Raw genomic sequence first — 24,062 nt, 5'->3', positions numbered from 1 at the left:
ATATTTAGAAGTATACTTTAAAAGTGAAGTGTATAGCAAATGTATATGGTCTTGTAGAAACTTATTTAAAAGCTCCGCCCCTAAAGTAGATGCTGTTTATCAGAAGTAAAGGCCTTTCACCTGTAGATGGCGATATCATGGAGTTATGAAGTAATTTCAGTGGGTGCCGCATCCTTCTTGTTCACAATTTCATGATCATTGTTTGCTCTGCTCTGCTCTGCTGTACTGAGACAGTCAAGAGGGGAGGTGATTGCTGTCAGAGCTGGCCAGTGAGTTCATTCCATTGTTGTTATGTTTATGAAATTTGAAAGTCGTTATTTCTTTCGGTGTGCCTGCCTTGTTCTTAGTCAAAGAGATTGCTGATTTGTGTTTACTGTTTTAAATTGTTATCATTGTTTGCTTTTCACTCTGCACCTTGATTTGCTGCCTTTTTAATTTGTACAGGAGAGTCAAACTGGGAAAATGCTGGAGTGACACAGGTGCATAATCCATTTATCTTATTTTTCATCACTGTACTTTTGAATCAAAATGAATAATCACTAAATCTAACCTATCAGAAATTAATGCAATACATGGGAAAGAAAATTTCCACCTCAGTGAATAGTACTTTGTTTTTTTTATACAATTTTGTAGTCTTTCATTCATGGTGTTATCCTCAAAACTGTATGGTAAACAATAATTTGTCAGTGGTCTCAATATTATGTCACGACAGGAAATTTGAATTAAGGCCTAGAAATTTGAATTAAGGCCTAGAAATTTGTTCTCACATTGCTGAAAGCAACAGTGCCATGACGGCTTAAACAGGGATGAGGATTGCTAATTTCCGAGGCTCTCAGCACTTGGTGAGAAATTTGACCCAGATTTTTGCTTGTGTTAGAAATGCAGTGTTGGCATGAAATTCACTCTGATGACATCAGTAACAGTGCAGTGGCCACTGTTTGCATTTCAGCCTCAGGGGTCTGAAAAATCATAGTTGCTGTTTATGCAGAAGAAATATCTTTTGCCAAGGATGCTTCCTCTAAAACTAAGTTATTTAAAGGCCCAGTTACACTCAACTTGCATCTTTCACCAGGCAGCCTCTCTGCTTACTCTACATACTGTTCACACTTAGTACTGAATATTTCTTGCACTTCCAACTGCATTTCTGCAATCAAAACTTACACAACAGATATCTGTCTGCAGCTGCTGCTCAACGGGTATGGGGATGGAACACTGGAATCAGAGGCATCACAGAAAGCCACAGGGAGAAGACATGGAGGGTTTCATCACCCAAAGCATTATCCAGGGACCCATAGCTAGATTTCTCAGAGGAGCAATAATTGGTGGAGGGAATGAATGTTTATTGTGGTTGATGGAGTGCCATACTTCATGGAAACACCAGGACAGTCTTCACTGTGATGTCCTGCAACATATGAGGACTTGCCATTGCTGTACAAACAAGCATGAGGAGTGTTAGGTGTAAGCAAAGATCTGTAGGAAGTAAGGTTCAAGTGCAGAAATGTTGTTGAAGCTGTAAGGATGGATCAGTCTTGAGTGTGAGCAGTGTGTAGGATAAGCAGTGAGGTTGCAGAGTGTTGTGAATCGACTTGGTGAAAAATGTAGTTTGAATAATTTGCCCTTTAGGTGGTACATAAACTGCATATTCTATCTTTTCTAAATGCAAAGAAAGCTCTGCCTCCATTAGATTGTGAATTCAGGACCCAGACCACTCACTGGTTGAGAATAGAAGTTTCTTCCAACTCTACATTACAACAGAGGAGGTGCTAGTAGTCTTAAAGCACTTAAAGGTGAATAAATCCCTGGGGCCTGACCAAGTGTATCCTAGGACGTGGTGGGAGGGTAGGGAAGAAATTGCTGGGGCCCCGGCAGAGATATTTGTATATTGTAAGCCACAAGTGAGGTACCAGAAGATTGGATGTACCAAATGTTGTGCCTTTATTTAAGAAGGGCTGCAAGAATAAGCTAGGCAACCACAGGCCAATGAGCCTAACATCAGTGGTGGGAAAGTTAATGGAGGGGATTTTGAGGGACAGGATCTACCTACATTTGGAAAGGCAAGGACTGGGGAAACTCTTTGTGCACAGGTGGTGTCCCAGGACATGAGAAACAATCCCAGAGTTCCCACGTGGCTAGGATGCTCATGCAATGAGACTATAACACTCTGCCTTACTTTTATTTATTAAAAACAAATAAAATTTTCAGAAATAAACAATATCTGCCCATGATCTGAATAAGAAGAAAGAAAAACACTCGCCCATCAGCTCCTCCTACTTAACTAATATCACTTTAGCTGGTTTCTACTTCTCATGTTCCTTTTATTTATACAATTTATTTTTACAACAAATCAGTGTATCTGCAACATTGTACAATAAAATCACATGTGTTTTCCTGTTTATTTAATTTGTTACACCACCTTAAGGAGTGTAAAAAGGGGGATCCTGACCAACCAATCTACAACCTGCTGCTCTGCGACCTCACCCTTTTTTTTCAAATCCTGGGGCTTCCCTGCTCACTGTCTCTCACGACCAACCTTTCCCGGTGCTGCATTTATTCCTGCTGCCCTACTCACTCTGTCTCAGGGCCACTTCCCATTTTTCTCACTTCCCCAGTTCTGACAAATGGTCATTGAACTGAATCATTTAACCCTCTTTCTCTCCCCATCGATACTGTATGACCTGCTGATTACTTCTAGTATTTTCTATTTTTATTTTGGATTCCCAGAATCTGCATCTGTTTTTCATTTTTCCACCACAGTTAATGTTGCCGATCTGCTCACCATCTCCCAGTGCGATGCTTAGTCTTGCTGCTCAGTTCACTCTCTGACAGGGCCATAGTTATTCCTGCTGCCCTCTGCACTCTGTCCCAGGGCTGTGGTTATTCCAGCTGTGCTGCTCACTCTGTCCCAGGGCTGTGGTTATTCCAGCTGTGCTGCTCACTCTGTCCCAGGGCTGTAGTCATCCATGTTGCCCAGCTCACCCTCTCCGAGGGCCACAGTTATTCCTGATGCTCAGCTCACTCCCTCTCAAGGACACTGTTATTCCTGTTCTGTTCACTCTCCTAGGGCTAGATTTATGCTCAAAGCTGACTTCATCACCATCTATCCAAAATTTTGACACGTGTTCATGTTGCAAATAAAACAACTTATTGGTCAACGATGGATTTTACGTTATTTGCTTAGCAATCTAGTTGTTATATATTTAATTTCAGTCATTTATTTGATCATTCCATTAAATTCATTGTCTGCTTTTTCATGTATTAGAACTAAGGGACCATCCATAATTGTAACCTTTCTCACAAGGGTGTAGATTGCATTCTGTGAAGGAGTTAGTGCTCCATTTTTCAAATCCATTCTGCTCAGTCCTGCCTTCAATGAGCAGGAATATGAACTGTACAGCAATGATTATCATGTAACCTTTGAATTGAGAATGATTATATTAATTTCTCCCTTCATGGCAAGAGGGATCACTCGTAATTATAATTCTTCCACTGTAGCTTAGATTAAAATTACTTCAGTCATTACTGAGTAGTGATCAAACTTTGGACTTTCTTTATTGGATTAGTTCTACAATACATGTAATAATTTGGACAACATGGATATCATACAGTCAGTCATTATCATTTTACAGTTAATGTTTGGGAAGGGAGAAGAAAATCTTAGTATTATCAAAGCAACTATCATGTATGGATGACCTTGAGGTTGTATTGATTGCAAAAGGAATGGTTAAGAGTTCAAATTTTTTTGAACTAGAAAACAAAGTAACATTATGGACTTCAGCATTTGTTTATTTATGGTTAAAGCTGAGGAAGTGATTTATGGCCATTGGTCTCTCGTTAATTCCAACAGGCAAGTCTCAGTTACAGTACTATTTACAAAACAACTGTGCAATTTGTCCTTACGATTATTGTGAGTGTGTACAGAGGACAAAAGCAAATACAGAAACAGAATGAGAATGCAATGTGTGATTGGATTTAATTTTTAAAAATGAGTTAAAGAGAGGAAATAAACGGCAGCACATGACCACGCACCTTACCCAGAAAGAAGCAATTGAATACATCTACCAGCAAAATACTGTGCTGCTAACCCAATGCAATCAGGTTTGTCTGCAGCTTTATGGTTTAAGGTCATACTGACGACATTGGATAGTGGACTACTGATGTACCTTGTTACAGGGAGCAATCAGCTGGGAGCGCTGGCATCATGCAGTCAATACTGTGAGTGCAACTCTACACCTATCATTCTCTTGATGCCAAGTAATGGAGTACATATGAATGGAGCACATTCATATCCATGTGCTTTAGCATTTGCCAATATTAATGGCTTAAGCACTTTCACTTATGTCAGTCCTAAAGATCATAAAAGCAATGAAAATAAAAAAATCTGCAGATACTGGAAATCTGAAATAAAAATAGAAAATGCAGGAAACACTCAGCAGATCAGGCAGCACCTGTGTAAAGAGAAGCACAGTTTACATTTCAGCTCAGAACTGGGAAAGTATCATCCTTCACAAATTTCTTCATCTTCAACACATGTCCCCCTCCCTTCCCATTTCATCATTCCGAAGAGACTGTTCCCATGCAACCTTAGGAGATGGACCATCTCTCTCTCTCTCTCTCTCTCTCTCTCACACACAGCATCCCTTCCTACCCTCCAGGAATCAAAACAAACCGTCCCGGTGAGGCAACGATTCACTCGCACTTTTTCCATTCTGGTGTATTACATTCAGTATATTGCAGGATGTGGTCTCCTCTACATTGGAGAAATCAAATGTAGATTCAGTCAGCAGTGGTGACTCTGAGTTTCCACCTGTCTAATTCTCCATCCCTGCAGAATTACTCCCATCCCTGGAGATCCTACTCTGGTCTATCTGTCTGTGATCTCCTGCACTGTTATAACAAGGCACAATGCAAACATGAGAGGAACAGCAGTCTTCTTCTGAATGGGCACACGGTAGCTTTCGGGGCTCAAAATTGAATTACTAATTTGAAGCAACTTGCTTTCTGCTGTGAGTTGTCCATCTGTAACATTTAGAGCAACACACAAAAAGCTGGAGGAACTCAGTAGGTCAGGCAGCATCTGTGGCGGGAAATGGACAGTTGATGTTTCAGGTCGAGACCCTTCATCAGGACTGGAAAGAAAGAGGGGACATAGCTAATATAATAAGGTGGGGGTAGGGGTGGAGCGAGAGCTGGTGGGTGATAGGTGGATCCAGGCTGTTGGGGGGGGGGGGGGGTGGTGATAGGCAGGTGAGGGAGGGGGGAGACTGGGAATAATGTAAGAAGCTAGGAAGTGATAGGTGGAAGTGACAAAGGGCTGAAGAAGATGGAATCTGATAGGAGAGGACAGCAGACCATGGAATAAAGGGAGGAGAGGAACTGGTGGGAGGAATGTGTGGGTGATAGGCAGATCGAGAGGGCTGGGGAGGGGAAAGAGATGGGGTGATGGGGGCTGGTGGGATCCCATGTCCTTTTGTTTGCTTTCTCTCTCTTTCTAAATGCCCTCATGAATCTATCAACTATATGGCTTCATCACCAGATTACCATCATGGCAATCCTGGCCTCACCCTAACAGAAATATTCCCTTTGTCCTGTCCATTTCTCCCCCCGGCCCCCCCCACCCCATCTATAATTTATAACTAACTTGTTTTCTCACTTTCCCATTTCTGATGAATGGTCTTCAGTTTGAAACCACACCCTGTCTCTCTTTCCATGGATGCTGCCTGATGTGCTAAGTGTATCCAGCATTTTTGTTTTTATATCATTAAAAGACCAAATACTATGATTGATGCTTTGAGGTGGCTGATTATGTAAAAGAGTTTCTGGAAAACAAGGCATACATTCTTGAGGAAAGAATGCCCACAGAGAGGACACCGAGTTCATGGTCAATGTTTAACAAACCTTTCATTGTTTAAAGGGAAGGGCTGATGGAAAGATTGTGTATAATTTCTAATGTACTGCTGTCACATGTAAGCAGTTTTTGTGATTCACTTTAATTGTTCCTTTGTTTGCAGATGAAAAACATATAACTGAAAATTCTTTCATGAAAGTGGCATGAAATTAATCAGTGTTTTACAAAAATTAAAATCAAGCTTGCAACACAAGAAGCTTTTGCACATTCCCATAGCACATGGATTCTGACGGCTCCCTAGCTATAAATAGAAAACACTGAAAATGTGGGAGTTCCAAATGGACTATTGCCTCATTATTTTTAATCATTTTTGAAGTGCTATGCATTCTTGGTTTTAATTTTGGATTTCCAGTGTTTACAGTTTTTATTTCAAAGATTCATTCAGTTATGTGTTGCTGAGATCTAATAACAATATTTACTCAATGTGTCTTGTTACAGAATGGCAGCCAAAGAGGAGCAGATCCTCTGTGTTGGGTTAGTCTGCTTGGATATTATTAACGTGGTTGATAAGTTTCCAGTTGAAGACACAGACACTCGGTAAATAGCATGTTTTCTTAAAAGGGTTAAAATGATTACAGTTCTTTTTTGTAATAATTTTAATGGAATTTTTAAAATTAATTCAAATTTTCTGCCATTTTCTCTGGTGACTGAAGTATTTGCTAAGCCACAAAGTTTCCTGAAATCTGGTGAGATTTTCTTTCACCAACTCGGCTCTTTCAATCACATGTGGAGATTGAACCTGTTTCCTCTCCAGTGTATCAGCATATCAGAATAAGAAAAAAAGAGAAGTATATTTCAATAGTGACTTTAATTACCTCAGGATAGCCCAGAACACTAAATAGCCTGTGAAGTATTTTTGATGTTAAGAAACATGGTAGCCACTTATACACAGTTAGATTTCATCAATAACCACTTGTTGATTACTAATAATCTGTTTTTTACTAATATCTGAGGAATAAATATTGAGAACATAACCTTACTATTTTTCCAAAAGACACAAAGCAATCTTTTAAATCCAGCTGAATTTGCAGATGGACTCTTGATATAATGTCTTATTCAAAAACCAACACCTGTAACACTGCAGCATTTCTCCAATCCTGCAATGGAATATCAGTTTAGAATTTCTGCTTAAGTCTCTGTCGTGAGACTCAAACCTCTTCAGAACATAAAGCTACAAGTCAGAAAAAGTTAAATTGGAAAAATAATTCTTGAAATTAATGAACCAAATCAAATTCTCGATTGGATTTACTTGTTTAGATGTATATCTCAGAGGTGGCAACGAGGGGGAAACGCCTCCAATTTATGCACAGTTCTCTCATTACTTGGTGCTCCCTGTGGATTCATGGGCTCTCTTGCACCTGGGCAAGTTTCGGAGTAAGTTGTATTAATTATTTTCACCACATTATTTTTCTATCGCTATCATTGTGACACATTTCTAATATTGTTCTTCATGCTTAATGTTACTTCAGGCACAGTTTTCAACTGTCCTGTTGGAAGTCAAAAACTTTCAGATGTTTCAGGTTGAAGACCGTTCATCATAATTGAGAAAGGGAGATCACAAGTTAGTTTTAAGTTGTTTTAAGTAAGTTTTAAGAGAGAATGTAGGAAACATGGATAGGACAGAAAGAGAAATATGTCTGACAGGGTGAGACCAGGGTAGCCCAGATGATCCCGATTTTTATAGAACCGTCTGGTTAATAGAATAACAAGTGTAGTCGGAGAAAGAAAATATAAATGAATGATCACATTATAGCTGCAAAATGCAAGTCTGAGCTGTTGGTAAAATATGAAACCAAAAGGAAAATGTTGAAAGTGCCCAGTAGATCAGGCAGTGTCTGTGGAGAGTTAATGCTACGGATGGATAACCTTTCAGCAGAGCAAGTGGTGGTGGAATCTCATTGATGGTGAAGGAAATTGTGAAGGGTGACTCGTGGAATGCAGAATCTGGTGAGATGCAAGGTGAAAACCAGGGAACCCTACTCTAGTGTTGGGTGAGAGGTTGAGAGCAGAGGTTCAGGAAATAGTTGAGATATAGTCAAGGGCTCTGCCAACAATGAATGGGGGCAGCCAAAGTTAAGAAAAATGGAGGATATCTCTGAGGCACCTGTGTGGAAAGTCATGGCATTGGAGCATTGGATCAATACAGAGAAACTTGGAGAATGGAATGGAGTCCTTACAGGAAGCAGGATAAGAGGAGGTATAGTCGAGGTAGCTGTGGAAGTGTGTGGGTTTGTGACAGATATTGGTCACTGATCATCTCCTGAGATGGAGGTAGAGAAATCCAGGAAGGCGAGGAAGGAGTGAGAAATGGCCCACATGAAAAAGAGTGCAGGGTGAAAATTGGGAGAAAAAATAATTAAATTTTCTAGTTTTGCACAAGTCCAGGAAGTGACATCAATACACTAGTGAATGAACCAGCCTTCAGTTGAAGGAGATATGAGTAGGGATGAAACGAGGACTGTTCCAGGTATCCCACAAAAAGGCAGATGTAGCTTGGGCGCATGTAAGTTCTCATAGCTAAATCTTTGATCTGGAGAAAGTAAGTAGAGTTCAAGGAGAAAATGTTCAATGTAAAAATGAGTTCAGCCAAGCAAATGATTGTAGTGGTGGAGGGGAACTGGTTGGACCTCTATCCAAAGAAGAAGTGGAAGGTCTCCCTATATCCTGATAGAGGGCATCAGAAGTGGATGTGGGAAAGGACTGGATGAGGCAAGAAAGGAGTCAAGTTAGGAAGTTTGGTGGGGCAAGAGAAGATTGAAACAATAGGCCTTAGGTGAATCTCGTGGAGGATTATGAGAATGGAGGCTGTGCAAGGAAGATCTCCCAGAAAGTTAAGGTGGGAGGTTTGGTGAGGTAAGAGCAGACTGAAACAACAGGCCTGCCTTAATAAGTATGCTTGTGAATCTCAAGGAGGACTATAAGAATGGAGGCTGTGGAAGGAAGATCTCCTAGAAAATAAGTGACTATCGGGGAGACAATGACGTAATGTTCAGTGGTGGGATCTTTGCCCCGAGGGAGATTTAAGAAGGTGTCTCAATCTGATGTTTGGCCTCCTTTTAGTCTATAGGAACAACCCTGAGTATCCAGTTGCCTCTCACTGTAATTTTCCATCCCATTCCCACTCTGACCTACCTGTGGCCTCTGGTACTGTTCCAACAAGGTAACGTAAGCATGAAGAATATCATTCATTTTTCACCTGTCACATTTCATCCTTCAGAACTCAATGTCAAGTTAAGCAATTTTAGATCACTAGCTTTTTTTCTGTTTGAATTAGAACTGATCAATTCTGTAAAGTAATCCATCTGTAATAATGACTCTGTTTTTCTTTCCACATAGATAGTGCTTGATATGCCAGGCATTTCCAGCACTCCCCTTTTGGTTACCTTTTTCAGTAAAAGCTCTGACCTACATATCAGATCTTTAACTTGTCCCTTTGCTTTCTCTGCCTCTAATTGCCCTCATTAATCCATTTACCAGACAGATCCAGAAATATCAGGATCACATGGCCAACCCTAGCTACCCTAACAGGTATTCCCTTTGTCCGATCAATCACCTTCATTCCCCCTCCCTGCAACTTAAAACTAACTTGTGTTCCCTCTTACCCAGTTCTGATGAAGGGACTTCAACCCGAAATGCTACCTTTGTTTCACTTTTAACAAATGCTGCCCGACCTACTGAGTATTTTCAACATCTTATTTTTATTTCGGTTGTCATGTTATTTGATTTGTTTGTTGAAATTAATATATGTGGGAAGCTGTCAGGGTGACAAGCATCAATGGTCTTTTATGAAAGTTCCCACGTAGCGTATTCGCCTGTGGGGAAATGCCATTAATACCGTGCCCATGGCAGGAACTGGTGATGAGAAGAGAGAAGACAACTTTAGCTGACCAAAAAGTGAATGAAGTTGTTGAGTTTTATCTACTTTCTTTTTAGAGAGACAGCTTCCAGTTTTTTTTTGTGTGAAAGGATGAAATGAACAACTAAGATAAGATGAGATAAGATGTCTTTATTAGTCACGTGTACATCAAAACACACAGTGAAATGCATCTTTTGCGTAGAGTGTTCTGGGTCACCATGCTTCCGGCACCAGCATAGCATGCCCACAACTTCCTAACCTGTGCAGCTTTGGAACATGGGAGGAAACTGGAGCACCTGGAGGAAACCCACGCAGGCACTGGGAGAACATCCAAACTCCTTAAAGACAGTGGTCGGAATTGAACCCGGGTCACTGGCACTGTAATAGCATTAGCTAACCGCTACGCTGCTATGCCTGCCTCTCAGATCTGTAGTGCAGGATACCAATGAGGCTGAAAATGTAAAATCTACAAAGCAATCAATACAAAATGACTAAACTGTTCAGGCTTTTCATTGTAACTTGGATTTTAAGGACATGTGGTTTGTTTGAGTAAGGAATGACAGAGGGGGAGAAATTCCATTATTCTTCAAATTTTAAGACATCAACTTGGAGAAAACTGCATCTTAATTTCAGCATTGCTACAATGCAACACTGGTGGCAGTTGTCAGTGTTGCTCAAAATATATTCATGACTTGTTCTGCTGACAGAATTTGGCATTTTGAACTACCTCAGGTTGTTTTTCCTCTTGTAGGAGATCCAAGAACAAAGGGTCACTGTTTAAAGAAGAAAGGGTCGAATAAGGGGTCCAGTGTACATAGGTCTATATGAATAGTTTCTTGCTGGTGCATTTAAACTACCTAAGCACTTGCGAAGAATTGTTCTTGTACATTTGCCAGCATGTGGAACTCTTGTGCCTATATCTAAAAGCTAGAAATCTGGCCATGTGTTCATAGGCAACCTATTTGTGACAGTGTGGGCCTTAATGAATTGGACTTACTAAGTAACAGGTTGGTAAAAAAACTGAAATTCCTCGTATCATTCAGTATTAATTTTATCTCAGAAATTTGGACAATTCTCAAATGAACAGTCTATTTTCCCAGTAGCGAGCAATTTCAAATTTAGTTGAAATCTAAAGATATTCAATGAAATACTGTAATCTTACAACTCAAGGTATCCATTAATAAATAAAGTTGACAGAAGATCTGAATCACAAATATTCCAAGATGCTGAAAATATGAAACTTTATTTTTAAACAGTAACCCTAGTTCTTGATTCTCCTACAAGAGGAAACATCCTCTCCACATTCACTCTCCCAAGGCCCCTCAAATCTTGTGTGTTTCAGTCGTTCCCTCTCACTCTTCCAGCAGATACAATCCTAACTTGTCCATCCTCTCAAAAGACAATTAGGGATGAGACTGCTTTGAGAAAACAATCATGTCCTGATCACATCATTACAATATTTGCCATGGAGGTTTCCTGTACCCACCTGCCCCACCACCTTTCCCCCTTAACCTTGTCTGTTCAAGCTCCAAGGCTTTGCCTTTACCATCCTCTCCACTGACTGCTGGCTTGCAGAATGTACACAGTTGGACTTTTCCTGTGCCTCTTGATGGTCACATGGAATGATGTAGATGACCATGGTTCCTGGGCACAAGCCTTATCAACCAGCATCCACCTGTGCCTTGTTTAAGTGGACAGATATAGAGGAAATTCAGTATCTGACTTTAGTACCTGAATAGGTAGCGATTGGTAAAGTTGCTACATGTCACAAGCTAAAAGGAGGACAGGTCAAGGAATTATTTTATTCCCATCACCTTTATTTAAACACAATAGATTTATTCTTGGAGAACACTGGAAGGGTCCAGAATGAAGTGAATTTAACGTGCAACTTTTATTGTTCAGAATCATTTTTATAAGCCAGATGTAATGGGAGATTCATTGAAACCCTGTACTTACAAACAATTCAGCCATGTATAGAAAATGGAAACAGTAAACACAGAATTATTAAATTCAGTATTTTCAAAACATATATTCAGGAATTCCAAAGACTGAGAGAGAAATATATCGTATTTAGAAGCTGCCCTCAACAAAATGTGAGGGAACAATGCTGAGCATCCTAAGATAAATGCTCAGACTAAACAAGTGTGACCATATGTGGGACCAATAAACAATCAAGTAAAGAGGAAGATTAGATGTAAAATTCCCACAGGAAAATGTGTGGTTTGGACAGATTACTAAAGGAACATGTCAAAATGTAACAAGATTAGAAATAAAAGAGTCCCAGAAAAAAAAACAAGCTACAGGCACAAAACATGTCAGTATGAAATTCTTTCAATGCCTCAGCAGTAAAGGGATATCCACAGAACACTTTGAACCATAAAAGTTACTAATGGATTGTAAACTGTGTGAGCATAAGTTAGCAGATATTCTGAATGATTTATTTCCTCAAGTATTTTGCAAGGGTATATAATGAGAAACAGACAAACTGGCCAAATTAATGACTCTGATATATACATATGAGATGGAAGTTGTAGATAGGCTGAAAGGATCTGAATCTAATAAACCCCACGGTAAATTATTTATTTTCCCAAACAATAAGAGAAACTATAGAGAAGATTTACAAGCCATGATAATTATTAACAGGATGTCATTGGATAAGGGAGAACTGCCAGAAATATCTTTTACTCAAATGTGGAAAAACAATGACAAAACTGTGAAAGATAACTATGAACCAATCAATCTGACTTCAGGTCTGTGTAGCATAATTGAAATGTCTATAGAGAGTAAACTTGAGTACTAAAACTCAACAACAACTTACTAAGCAACATAAAACAGAACATAGGACAGTATAGAGCAGGATTTCAGCCCATGACGTCTGAGCCGACCATGATGCCAATCTAACTAAGACCATCTGCCTGCACGCAGTTCATATCCTCTATTCCCTGCCTACTCGTATGTCTACTGAAATGCCTCTTAACTGTTGCTATCATATCTGATCCTACCATCTCCCTTGGCAGCACGTTCCAGGCACCTACGCTCTCTGTAAAAAAAACTTGCTTCGCAAATCTCCTTTAAATATTTCCACTCTCATCTTAAACCTATACCCTCTAGTATTTGACATATTCACACTGGGAAAAAGACTCTCACTATCTACCCTATCTATGCCTCCAATAATCTTATATAAGTCTATCAGGTCACCCCTCAGCCTCCGACTCTGCAGGTAAAACAATCCGAATTTTTTCAAACTCTGCTTATATCTAATATACTCCAATCCAAGTTTCATCCAGGTGGACCTCTTCTGCACCCTCTCCAAGACCTCCGCAACATTCCTGTAGTGTGGCGACCAGAGCTGCATACAATACTCCAAATGTAGCTTAACCAATATTTTGTTCAGCTGCAACATGACTTGCCAACTCTTATACTCAATGCCCCGGCCAATGAAGGCAAGCACTTCCCTCTTGCATTTGACTTCCCAAAATGCGTCACTTCACACTTGTCTGGATTAAACTACATCTACCATTTCTCTGCCCAAATTTCCAACTAATCTGTATCCTCTGACAACCTTCCCCACTATCCACAACTCCAGCAGCAGAGGATCCTGTAAATAGGCAACAAACTAGCAGCTATGGTCCAAGTTCAAAGGGAAGATCCTACCCGACCAACCTCTTATCTTGGAAAAATGATATTCCAAATGAGCAGTGGGAAACACTTAAAGTTTTGTACCCAGATTAGATACAGAAAAGCTTATTAGCTGTCCTCAAAGCCTCTGGAATATGGGGCAAATCTTGCTCTGGATAGGAAATTGGTTAAAGGGAAGCAAAGAATTGGTTGTGGTGAAAAGCAATTAAATAGGTGCTCAATGGTTCAGTGAAGTGACCTCCATTGTTTGGAAAAGCACATTCAGACACATATTGCTGAAATTTTCAGATGATATGGAATTAAGAAGGGAAGTGGCCAGGGTACTATATAAAAGTGCACAAATATATGAACAAAATATGTCAGAAGGAAGATGGCAGATGAAATGGCGCATACATGTAAAGAAGAATAAAGGAAACATACCTGTTTTAGTTGATGGCTTCTAAAATTATTAATGAAAAATTTAGACAGTCTTAATAAGATTGATTTTCATTATGTCTATATAATGAAGAGCAAAAATCAGCTGAATTTTGAGTGATACTTTGCCAGAAGAATGTATGATGATACAGTGGAGCACTGTCTGACTAGTCATGTGGAGAGAAGGGACACATAGCCAATCACAACTGCTGGAGCTTGTTTGAAAAGACAGTCAAACCCCAATGGTAGAAATTTGCCCTCAGTTGTATGTGTTAAATGCAGGATGTGGTAACAAAAGCACAATGGAGACTGCTTATAAAAATACTGTCCAATTGATCTCCACTTCTGAATCTGAGATTTAGAAGCAGAGTTCAACATAAATATATTGCTGTGCCATGCATTTAACACGGAGAACAAATTTTGACCATTAACTTGTTCTTTTTAGATTTGGAAGGAGATGATAAAGAGGTAGTTTTGTTAGGGTATATGAATGATCACAAAAAGGTATATAAAATTTTACTTCAAAGTAAATTACATAGATATACAAAGGGACACACAAATATATTGCTGTGCCATGCATTTAACACGGAGAACAAATTTTGACCATTAACTTGTTCTTTTTAGATTTGGAAGGAGATGATAAAGAGGTAGTTTTGTTAGGGTATATGAATGGTCACAAAAAGGTATATAAAATTTTACTTCAAAGTAAATTACATAGATATACAAAGGGACACAGTGAAGGGAATTCTGGATGTGTCAGAAACTTATAGAGGCATAGAATCATTACACAAAAACAGGCTCTTCAGCCCACCAAGTCCGCACTAACCATCAAGCACCCATTTTTTAAGTAATCCTACATTAATCCCATTTTAAAAAAATTTTCCCCACGTTCTCATTAACTTCTCCCAGATTCTACCACTCACCTACACACTAGGGCAATTTACAGTGGTCAACTAATCTACCAATCTGTACATCTGTGGGATATGGGGAGAAACCAGAGCACCCGGAGGTAAGCCACACGGTCGCATGGAGGACATGCAAACTCCACACAGACAGTATTCAAAGTCAGGATTGAACCTAGGTCTCTGGCACTGTAGGGCAGCGGCTCTGCTACTGTGCTACTGTGCCAACCACATGAACAATAGAATGGACTTCCAAATAATTCATTAGCGGAGACAAAAAAAAAGAAATCCTTCAGACATCAATTGGATGCAATAATAGTGAATGAGGGCCTGAGAAATGTGTCAGTAAAGCATAGATACTGTTTTAGTTTAGGAAGAAAGTGATCATATGCAAAGACTGAGCCAAAGGATACCCTTCAAGAACTTATTCCATTCTTCTCTGTCTGCATAAACAATGAGAAAATTGCATGTTTTATGAAACAACATAAGGAGCATTGGAAAGGGTTAAATTATACACATCCTATTTCCTGTAATTTTAAAAAGGGGCACATTCAAGAAAAGAGCAGCGGGAGGGGCTAGCTCCGTTAACGTAATCTTCTGTCATTTATACTTGTGAAATGAAGTGATATGCTGTCAACTGCTTACTTAATTTAAAATTCATCCTTTTATTCATGGTAAATAAACCATTGAAGTTTACAACCCAAAATGAAAGCATTTGGCCCACTTTACCTGTCCCAATGTTTTACTGAGCAATCCATAAGTAATCCTCTTGCTCAGCTTCTATACTTTGTGTATTCCTTTCTTCCAAATATTTATCCAATATTCCATTAAAAGATGCAGCTGTCTCTGCAAAGAATTCCATGCACTATCAACATTATTGAGAAATAAATGTCCCCTAACTTCTCTCAGACTGGTATAGCATTCATATGCATTGTTAACTCCTTTTCATTTCTGTCTTCACAACCAAAGGAAATTGTCATTTCCTGTTCACTCCACCATTTTCAAAACCTTAAATAACCCATCTCCTTCCTTTCTTTGCTGCAGTGAAAATAATTGCAATATCTCAAATCTCTCATCAAAACCAGTTTCTTATTCCCTGGAAGGAAACAATGCAGAAGAACAGTTTTTAGTATTGAATGGTAATAGTATAAATTGTCAAAATGTTTTAATGTCATCATCGTGGTGATCCTCTATGGCTACATGCCTTGTCTCCAAAGGGGTGAAATAACTGCATATAGTGTTTTCTAACCTAGCCAGTGTTTTTATTGAATCTCTCTACTGTTTTCTCTTGTATTACTAAATCATCTTTTAGCAAAGGCTGTTGGTCATTTTTTGGCCTTATCTTCCGGTATCCACAAGATATCTAACTTAGAAAGTAAACTGCATAATGCTTTTTTATAGCATAATGTGATCCAAATTCAATTGCACCCAGAATTAGTCACACTAATGGTCACTACTGAATGACATTGTACCAGTGTGAAAATGAACCATTTTACTGCAATGGACCTTTTTTCCTGGTATCAGACACACAGCTGAAAACATGACTGTTTGCACAATGCCTAATTCGACAGATGCTGACATGAATTGGAGCTCAGAGCTCCCCACGACAACTTGTGGAACAGTTTTACTTGAACTTTGAGCATAATATGCTTAGATTGCCTAAATTGTTATTTACAGAGCTCTGTGCTGACATCGGGAGAAGCCAGGCTGCTCATATGCCTTACATAATCCACAGGTTCCTTAAGCTAACAGCATGTATTTATAACCTTTGGCTTCTGGGATACCCATCGCATGGCTGCCTTAGTAGTGACACCACTGGCAATTCTCTGTTACTGAAAGTATTGTTGTGACTATGGCTGGCCACTTAGAGCAAGTCAGGACTTTGAGGCAGGAGGCAAAGATATCTCCACCTCAGTTATACCAGTCTTCAGAAACACCATTTCCTATCTGGACCTCCCTGATGAGCAGCATATTCACATGCTCAGGTTTTCCAAGGATGTTGTCACAGAAATATGTGAGTTTTGGCCGTGATCTTGTGCCCAGACTGTTATTTGCGGTCAAGATCAAGTTGCCTCTCACAGGATCATTCAAGCACAACAGAAGCTGTCTCCCACATCTTCCAATCTGTGGTATACTGCAGCATCAATGAGGTTACCTTGACACTGCATTGAAGAAAAAAATTATTTCATCTATTTTGATTTCAGTGAGGACAAGCTGGCACCACAGCTACAGGGATATGCCAACAATGATGGCAGCTGTTAACCAGAGTCACATGTCATAAGGTCTCCCCGTAATAACCCAACCTTTTCATAAACGGGAAAGGTTTCTTTCCTTTAAAGTGCAGGTGGTTATGGATCAGAAGAACTTCCTAATGGTGAAAGTTATTTTCTGGGAAGCGCACATCGACTTCTTCCAGATATTTTCAGTGGCCAGCACTGCCCTGAGGAACGATTCCTGGACACGAATGATCCTGTACATCCAGCGCGCTTCACACCAGTGCAGTCTCCAAATACAGCAGCTAAGCACAGATATCATGAGAGATATGCAAGCACCAGAATCACAGGAGAAAAGAGATTTCATTTTCATCTGCTGCATCTAGGACAATCTTGCCCATTGAAGACTTAACCTTATAGCTTACATGTCATGTTACCAAATCTCTGTATTTTCTGATGAGTGGTTCATCGCTTAAAGGAATCTGACCTTCACACAGAATGCATTTTTCTTGGATCAGCTCTGCCTCTCAAATGTAAACATTGGTCAAAATCTTAATCACTTTGGAGTGCTGTTCAACATTGACATTGGCTGATTAGCATTGTAACAGAAAGTAATGCCCATAATGACATATTGATAGATTCTCATCCATAGGTTGTGAGATGCTTTGTTGATCTAATATCTCAAACAAATGAGGTCCATCATCATTCCATAGTTAGATATCCCCCCCCCCCCCCATCACTCTAACTGTGGCTCATTTTAGGCTATTGCACCAAATTACCATTTCAAGGTATAAAATGCGGCAGATCTGTTGAAGTATCTGTGATAAAGGCACTGGGTTTTCCTCAGCTCACAACAATTGGATCTGATCATGTAGTGCCAAGAACTCTTGCACAAGCAATCACTTTTAACTAATGCTCTCTTACTTATATTTTTAATCTCCTATATTGGGGAGGAGGTGGGAGTACAGAACCCCGAGAGAAGGATAACATGGAATAGATTAACACACGGGATGCTGAAGGAGCTCAGTGGGTCAAGCAGCATCTATGGAGGAAAATGGACAGTTGACATTTCAGGTCAAGACCCTTCATCTGCCTCACCTGCTGAGTTCCTGCAGCATCTTGTGTGTTGCTTCAGATTTCATCATCTGTAGACTCTTGTGTCTCCAATATGAAATAGATACTTCATTTCACCTTGCAACCTTTTTACTCTCATAGGCACCCTCCCTCAGGAGTGGGCATGATAAATATAGTAAGAGTAGAATAACCAGGGGATAAGAATTATGAGATAGTAATCAATCTCACAATGGGGGATCATATGTAATCTTTGCCAGAATAAAAGAGCAGCTATGACATGAATCTAATTATTTCACAGCCTTGTGATTCACTGCAGTGGGGCTATAATGTTTCAGGGGAACATCACTCAATGTCTAGCCACAATCACAGTTTAACTCAGATATGCTCACGTGATATTCATAACATTAGCAACCTTTCTATGTGAGGCATGAGAAAATATGTAGCCATGCCAGCAGCTACCACACCAGTATGACTTATTTCTGCACAATTGTTTTATTTGCTCTCTATGAGAATGTACTTGAACTAAGTGAAAAACTAATGGAGGCTCACATTATTTTTCTAAACATTGCACACCATAATGCTTTTTTCCGTTTCACAACCTCATACATGAGGTTTTAATGTCTTAGCACTATGTTACAGTATCCCTAATGTGACTGAAGTCTATCAGTTGGAAAGCAGCTCCCTGTCACTTTGAGTGATGACCTAGATATTTGACTTAGATGGCCAAACTTCAAATTGCAGTCCAGCCCAAGGTCAATAGAAGGAACATCCTGGAATGGCTGCCTGTGAGACATGGGTGAACTTACTGCCTGAGAGGCCATGATGGGAGATGAACTCCTGCCCTCCTGAAGGGAAATATCAAAGTCCTGAGCCTGCATACCAGGTGACTCCTCAGGGCAAAGGCAGACAGTGGAGCTCCTGACACCCAGACTGCCCTGCCTTTCTTTCAAACTCTCGACAAGGCAGTTGACAGACCCTGAATCACAAGTGTCTTGTTCCTTCTGTTTTCACTCTTCTTGGAGTTGGCTCCCTGTGGAAGCTGTGCCCAAAACATCTTTATATTTTTGCAGCAGCACAGATGGTAATGAGGGTATCCATTGTAAATCAAATGAACAAAGATCTGGTAATCACAATGAAATATTATTATTCCTGGCATATATCTCTTAACCTTCACTTGAGAAGTGATTTGGGCCTCTGAGGCCCCTCTGCCCATAAAGAGACAGTTTCTTTCAGTCTGTTGAAGTGCTGAACTCCAATGGAACCCCCCTCCGACCACATGTCCAGCATTCTATTCACTTTTTAGCCTAAATGGAGGTGATCAGGGACATTAAGTAACCTTTTCATTACCATACCTTCAGAGGCTTGACCTGTGTCAGGATGGAGGCAGCAAAATGTCACCAGTGAGAGGATGGGGGTTGATATAGATGAGGGTGGGATGGGCAGTGCCTGTGTGTCTGGCGAAGTAAATATTCAAAAGAAAGCAGTATCTTTAGTGGTATGCTGATCACCCTGTCTTACCTTTTGAGATCATGAAATTTCCTGCAACCAGAGGTTCACACTCCAGAAGGGGACAACTCAAGCCATTATTGCAGGCCTTTCCAATGGCGCCCCTCACAAGTCTTCTCCTCCCCGAATCCCACCATCCTATTCACCACAAAAGACCTTGCTCCTGATATGGATTTTATTAGTGAGATCTTCTGAAAACTGAAGTTTTCCCTCACTCCATGGCAGTCATAATTGGACATTTCTGGTAAACCTCTTCTACATGAGATGTTGAATTGTATTCCGTGTATCCAAGTCTAATGCATTTATCTATATCAATAGATGTAGGCACAGTATTGATCTCTGAGATACATCATTTCCAAACCTCCCACTATACAAGTTGCACCCATTCAGAGACATCAGCCACATTGTTATTCATACGCCTGTATTTCCTCTTTATATATACCTGATCTCTTCTGATAAACCCTTTACAAGACAACTTTTCAAATGCATTCTAAAAGCTCATAAACATTCCATCTAATGTATAAGGCATTGTTACTTAAAATATTACTTACATTTATTAAACACATTTTGCTGTGAGTAAACCTGTGCTGGCTATTCTTGATTAATCCATGCATTTTTTAACTTATATTAATTGTATCCTGAAGTACAGCAGGTGCTAGAATTCAATGTGCTGAATAATGTCAATTTCCAATTCAATATTTTGAGGAGTTCATGTGTGTTAAAATGCATATAGTTCTGATTGATAATATAATTGCATCATATTCAAAGTTAATGCAAAGGTGAAATAATGGTTTGGTTTTGAAATTTACAACGTGTGATTAAGATTTTTGTTATCTTTCAGTGGTTCATGTTCTCATTATATTAATTGGTGTTGGATAGAGCAACCTGTAAGTTATGTACTCAGGCACATCTGTGTCCTGCAGTTTGGAAATTAACTGTTGATCTTTCAGAAGGAGATTGTCATTTTGTATTGATAGTCATCCTACCAAGGTTGACCTATTCCCTGTAGTTATTTTCTAAAATCTTCCCTCTATAAATATCTCGCAGTTTTATTTACGATGACATCAGACGATATGGGATTGATGTGACTAATGTGATTGTTCATGCAGAATCATCCTTCCCAGCCTCCATTATCATCAGCAACATAAGCAATGGTTTACGCACCATCCTTCACACAAACAGGTTTGTATGTGTTCCTGAGAGAGCAACTAAACTTGGAAACAAAGGAAGGAAAGGCTCAACTCATAACAGGATATTAACAGGGTCTTATCACATGTTCAGCAGAATAAGGTTATATTTTGCAAGATTCTTGTCTGAGTTCACTGGCAAGGATGAATTCATTGATTTAAAGAGTTCGAGTCAGAACATCACACAGCTTTTCAGCACCTTGAAATTTTTCACTGGAGAAGGTTTGGTTAGATTTCCACCCACTGAAGATTAACAGATTGAAGTCAAACTGTTCTTGCCTGTAATATCTTGGTAATACAGAGTATTATGACTCAAATTACACTTCAAAAATCCAAAATCTCCTAATTGTTGTGTTATAATTGCAGAAATCCAGGATACTTTATCACTTAAAAGTTCCACTTAAATGCCAGTTGTTGAAAAAATCTTTTAGTTGTTGATTTTCTCCTCAAGGAATGGGGCAGAGTTAAGGTAGGATTAATAACGTTGATCAAAGTTGCCTGTTATAATAGTTATAATAGTAAAGGTTATAATAGCTATCAGCAGCCAGTTCTGGTAGCAACAACCTTTGACTTCTATCAATGCTATCAATGTTTGGGCGAACAATGAAATTTCCTTCGTAGGTAAGGCAGTTTCTTGTGACCAACAATACAACCAGTTGTCCTGTACTTTAACTTTTACTTTTGGAACTTGCAATAACACCAAATTTTCCTCATCTTTGTTTCCTATGCCTTTGCCATTTCCCATGGTGAAGTTTCATAACAGATGATTTTCAAAGCAGAGGTATTAATGTATCCAACATTGTGTGGCAGCATGTGGGAGTTACACCTTGTGCTTGCTGCCTTGTGAACAGTACCAATGGCTCACGAACAGTCATACTGTCCGACATGTAAGACTTGTTGTCACTTCAATTTTTATTACAGATATTTTAAAATGTAGCAATGCAGAAATATTCCTTTCATGGCCTTTTAATATTGTAGGCAGTACATTGCTTTTGGCTCAGTTTATTAAAAAAACACTAGATAAATTATCGAGCTACATAGATGTAAAAAAGATCCACATCAAATGCAAACAATGTGTTGAGTTTAATGCACAGTATTGAACTGAAGGCAGGAGTACAACAGTATGTAGTTGGTCTCAGTGTCACTAATTAAGGCATGAGGGGAAAAAAGAATCATGTTCCTTATTCATGATCATTATTCTGTGACCACCACTTACCCCCACCACAGCTGGGATTACGCAGAAATGGATGGTGGGTGAAGATGGATTCAAGCTTGGTTGCCATGACCCCTGAGATGGAGGAGATTGTTACATTCAAACATACAGAAGAAATAACTGTTTAAGTGAAATGTTCAAGAGGAACTATCATCCAGGAATCACTCTACAACATAAAATCAACACTTACAATATATGTGAGAGGATAGCTCAACATTTTCTGAAGTCTCTTAATCCACTTTCCCGATTAACTACACGAATAATTGACAAACATTGTCTTGCAAGCTTCTTATTTTGTCGGTCTTTATTTGCAAGCCTTGGATAATATTGTCCCATAAATGTTAAGAACAAAAAATTTGGAGACATGGTTATCCAGAAGTCCCCATTATGGATATTTTGCTGTAGTTATATTGAAAGTTATTCTTAACTTCAGGCTGTTTGTCTATTGTTTTCTCGGAAATACAATTAAAAATAAATAAAAATTAATACTATTAGTATACCTTAACTGCCAATGGAGATGAGCAAATGCTTGTTTTATATTTCTTTATGAAATAGGAGGCCACTTGGACCATCATGTCTATCTCGGAGCAATCCCATTCAAACCCCCCCCCCCCCCCCCCACCACCTCCTCATTTCCTTATAACCTATTTGCTCACATGCCCATTAACACTACCACACCCAGCTACCAACACCAGCCTACCAACCCCCCCCCCCACCTGATTCTCTCACTAGCCATCCACATTAGGGGTAATTTACTGTAGTCAATTAACCCACCAAGCAACATTTCTTTGAAAGGAAGTTGGAGCACCAGAAAAATTCACAAAGTTACAAGGAATTCATACAAACTCCACACAGCACTGGAGGTCAAAATCAAACTTGAGTGGCAGGAGCTGTGAGACAGTTGCACGACCTACAGCAATTCTTCAAATAACACAAATTAAGGAGCTGAAACAAAGCTCAATAATTGTTCTAGTTTTGCTACTGACTTCTTTCACGCAGTTTAATGTCTCTGAGGAAAAAAGGTGTGAATTCCAGATTTGTTATTATGAATCTAAAGGTTTATGTTATATTTCTGTGGGATAAGATTACACAGAATGTACAACAATGGAAGAAATATTTAGTACAGTTGGTTTAGGGTGGCATTTATCCTCATACATGTTCCTTCCTGCTCCTCTTCACCTTACCCCTTCAACATTACACTTGCAACATTTGACTGAGTGCGGTACCCAGGAGCCCTTGCAAAAATGATCTTACTGGATAATGGGGAGTAAGATCTTGTAAAGATCAGTTCCAAAAGAGATTCTAAATACTTCTCCGATGGTACTGTCACAACTGGATTCCTAGCATCTACATTTTGTTGCAGTTGAGAAGGGATGGTCACACTGACCAGTAATTTAACTGGATTAGCCACACATATATTGTGAGCGTGGGACCAGGTGAGAGCTGGTTATTCTCTGTTTAGTGATTTACGCTCTGAGTCCAGAAACCCTTTCCACCTACTACAAAGCATGAATCACTCGATTACAGCTCCTCCCACCCTGTCTCTTGCAAGGATGCTATCCCTTTTTCTCAATTTCTTGCTCCCTTGATGAGGCTTTCCACTCCAGGACATCCGAGATGTCCAACTTCTTTTCTAACCGGGCCCTCCCCCCGACTGTGGTCAAGAGAGCTCGCACCCGTATCTGTGCCATTTCCCGCACCTCTGCTCTCACCCCCACCCCTCCCAGAACCATCAGGGATTGGGTCCCCTTGTCCTCACATTTCATCCCACCAGCCTACGTATCCAACACATCATTCTCCGCCACTTCCGCCATCTCCAACGGGACCCCACCACCAAGCACACCTTCCCCTCCCCACCCCTTTCTGCCTTTTGCAGGGACCACTCTCTCTGCGACTCCCTCATTCACTCGTATCCCCCCACCCATTCCACCTGCACCCTGGGAACTTTCCACTGCCCCCACCATAGGTACAACACCTACTCCTCCATCACCTCCATCTAGAGACCCAAACAGTCCTTTCAGGTGAGACAGAGATTCACCTGCACCTCCCTTAATATCATCTACTTCATTCAGTGCTCCAAGTGTGGCCTCCTCTACATTGGTGAGACCAAACGCAGACTAGGTGACTGTTTGCAAAACACCTGCGCTCTGTCA

General features: G+C 39.9%; 1 protein-coding gene across 5 annotated transcripts in view; it reads left to right on the top strand.

Annotated features, from left to right (window-relative positions):
• Window positions 1–216: 216 nt before the first annotated feature.
• Window positions 217–24,062, top strand: part of khk (ketohexokinase) — a 41,005-nt gene continuing 17,159 nt past the window's right edge. The window contains exons 1-6 of one of the 5 annotated variants that reach the window (XM_052026591.1): window positions 241–269; window positions 445–479; window positions 6,344–6,442; window positions 7,163–7,279; window positions 20,557–20,691; window positions 21,449–21,583. In XM_052026591.1, coding sequence (XP_051882551.1) covers window positions 6,345–6,442; window positions 7,163–7,279; window positions 20,557–20,691; window positions 21,449–21,583 — 485 coding nt within the window. In that variant the 5' untranslated portion in view covers window positions 241–269; window positions 445–479; window position 6,344. Of the gene's footprint in view, window positions 270–444; window positions 480–6,343; window positions 6,443–7,162; window positions 7,280–20,556; window positions 20,692–21,448; window positions 21,584–24,062 lie in introns of all 5 variants that reach the window. The other 4 variants (XM_052026590.1, XM_052026592.1, XM_052026593.1 and 1 more) reach the window with 4 other exon arrangements.

This window comes from Pristis pectinata, chromosome 11 (assembly GCF_009764475.1).
Source record: "Pristis pectinata isolate sPriPec2 chromosome 11, sPriPec2.1.pri, whole genome shotgun sequence".
NCBI classification, from domain to species: domain Eukaryota; kingdom Metazoa; phylum Chordata; class Chondrichthyes; order Rhinopristiformes; family Pristidae; genus Pristis; species Pristis pectinata.
This window is presented reverse-complemented; position numbering and strand designations above follow the sequence as displayed.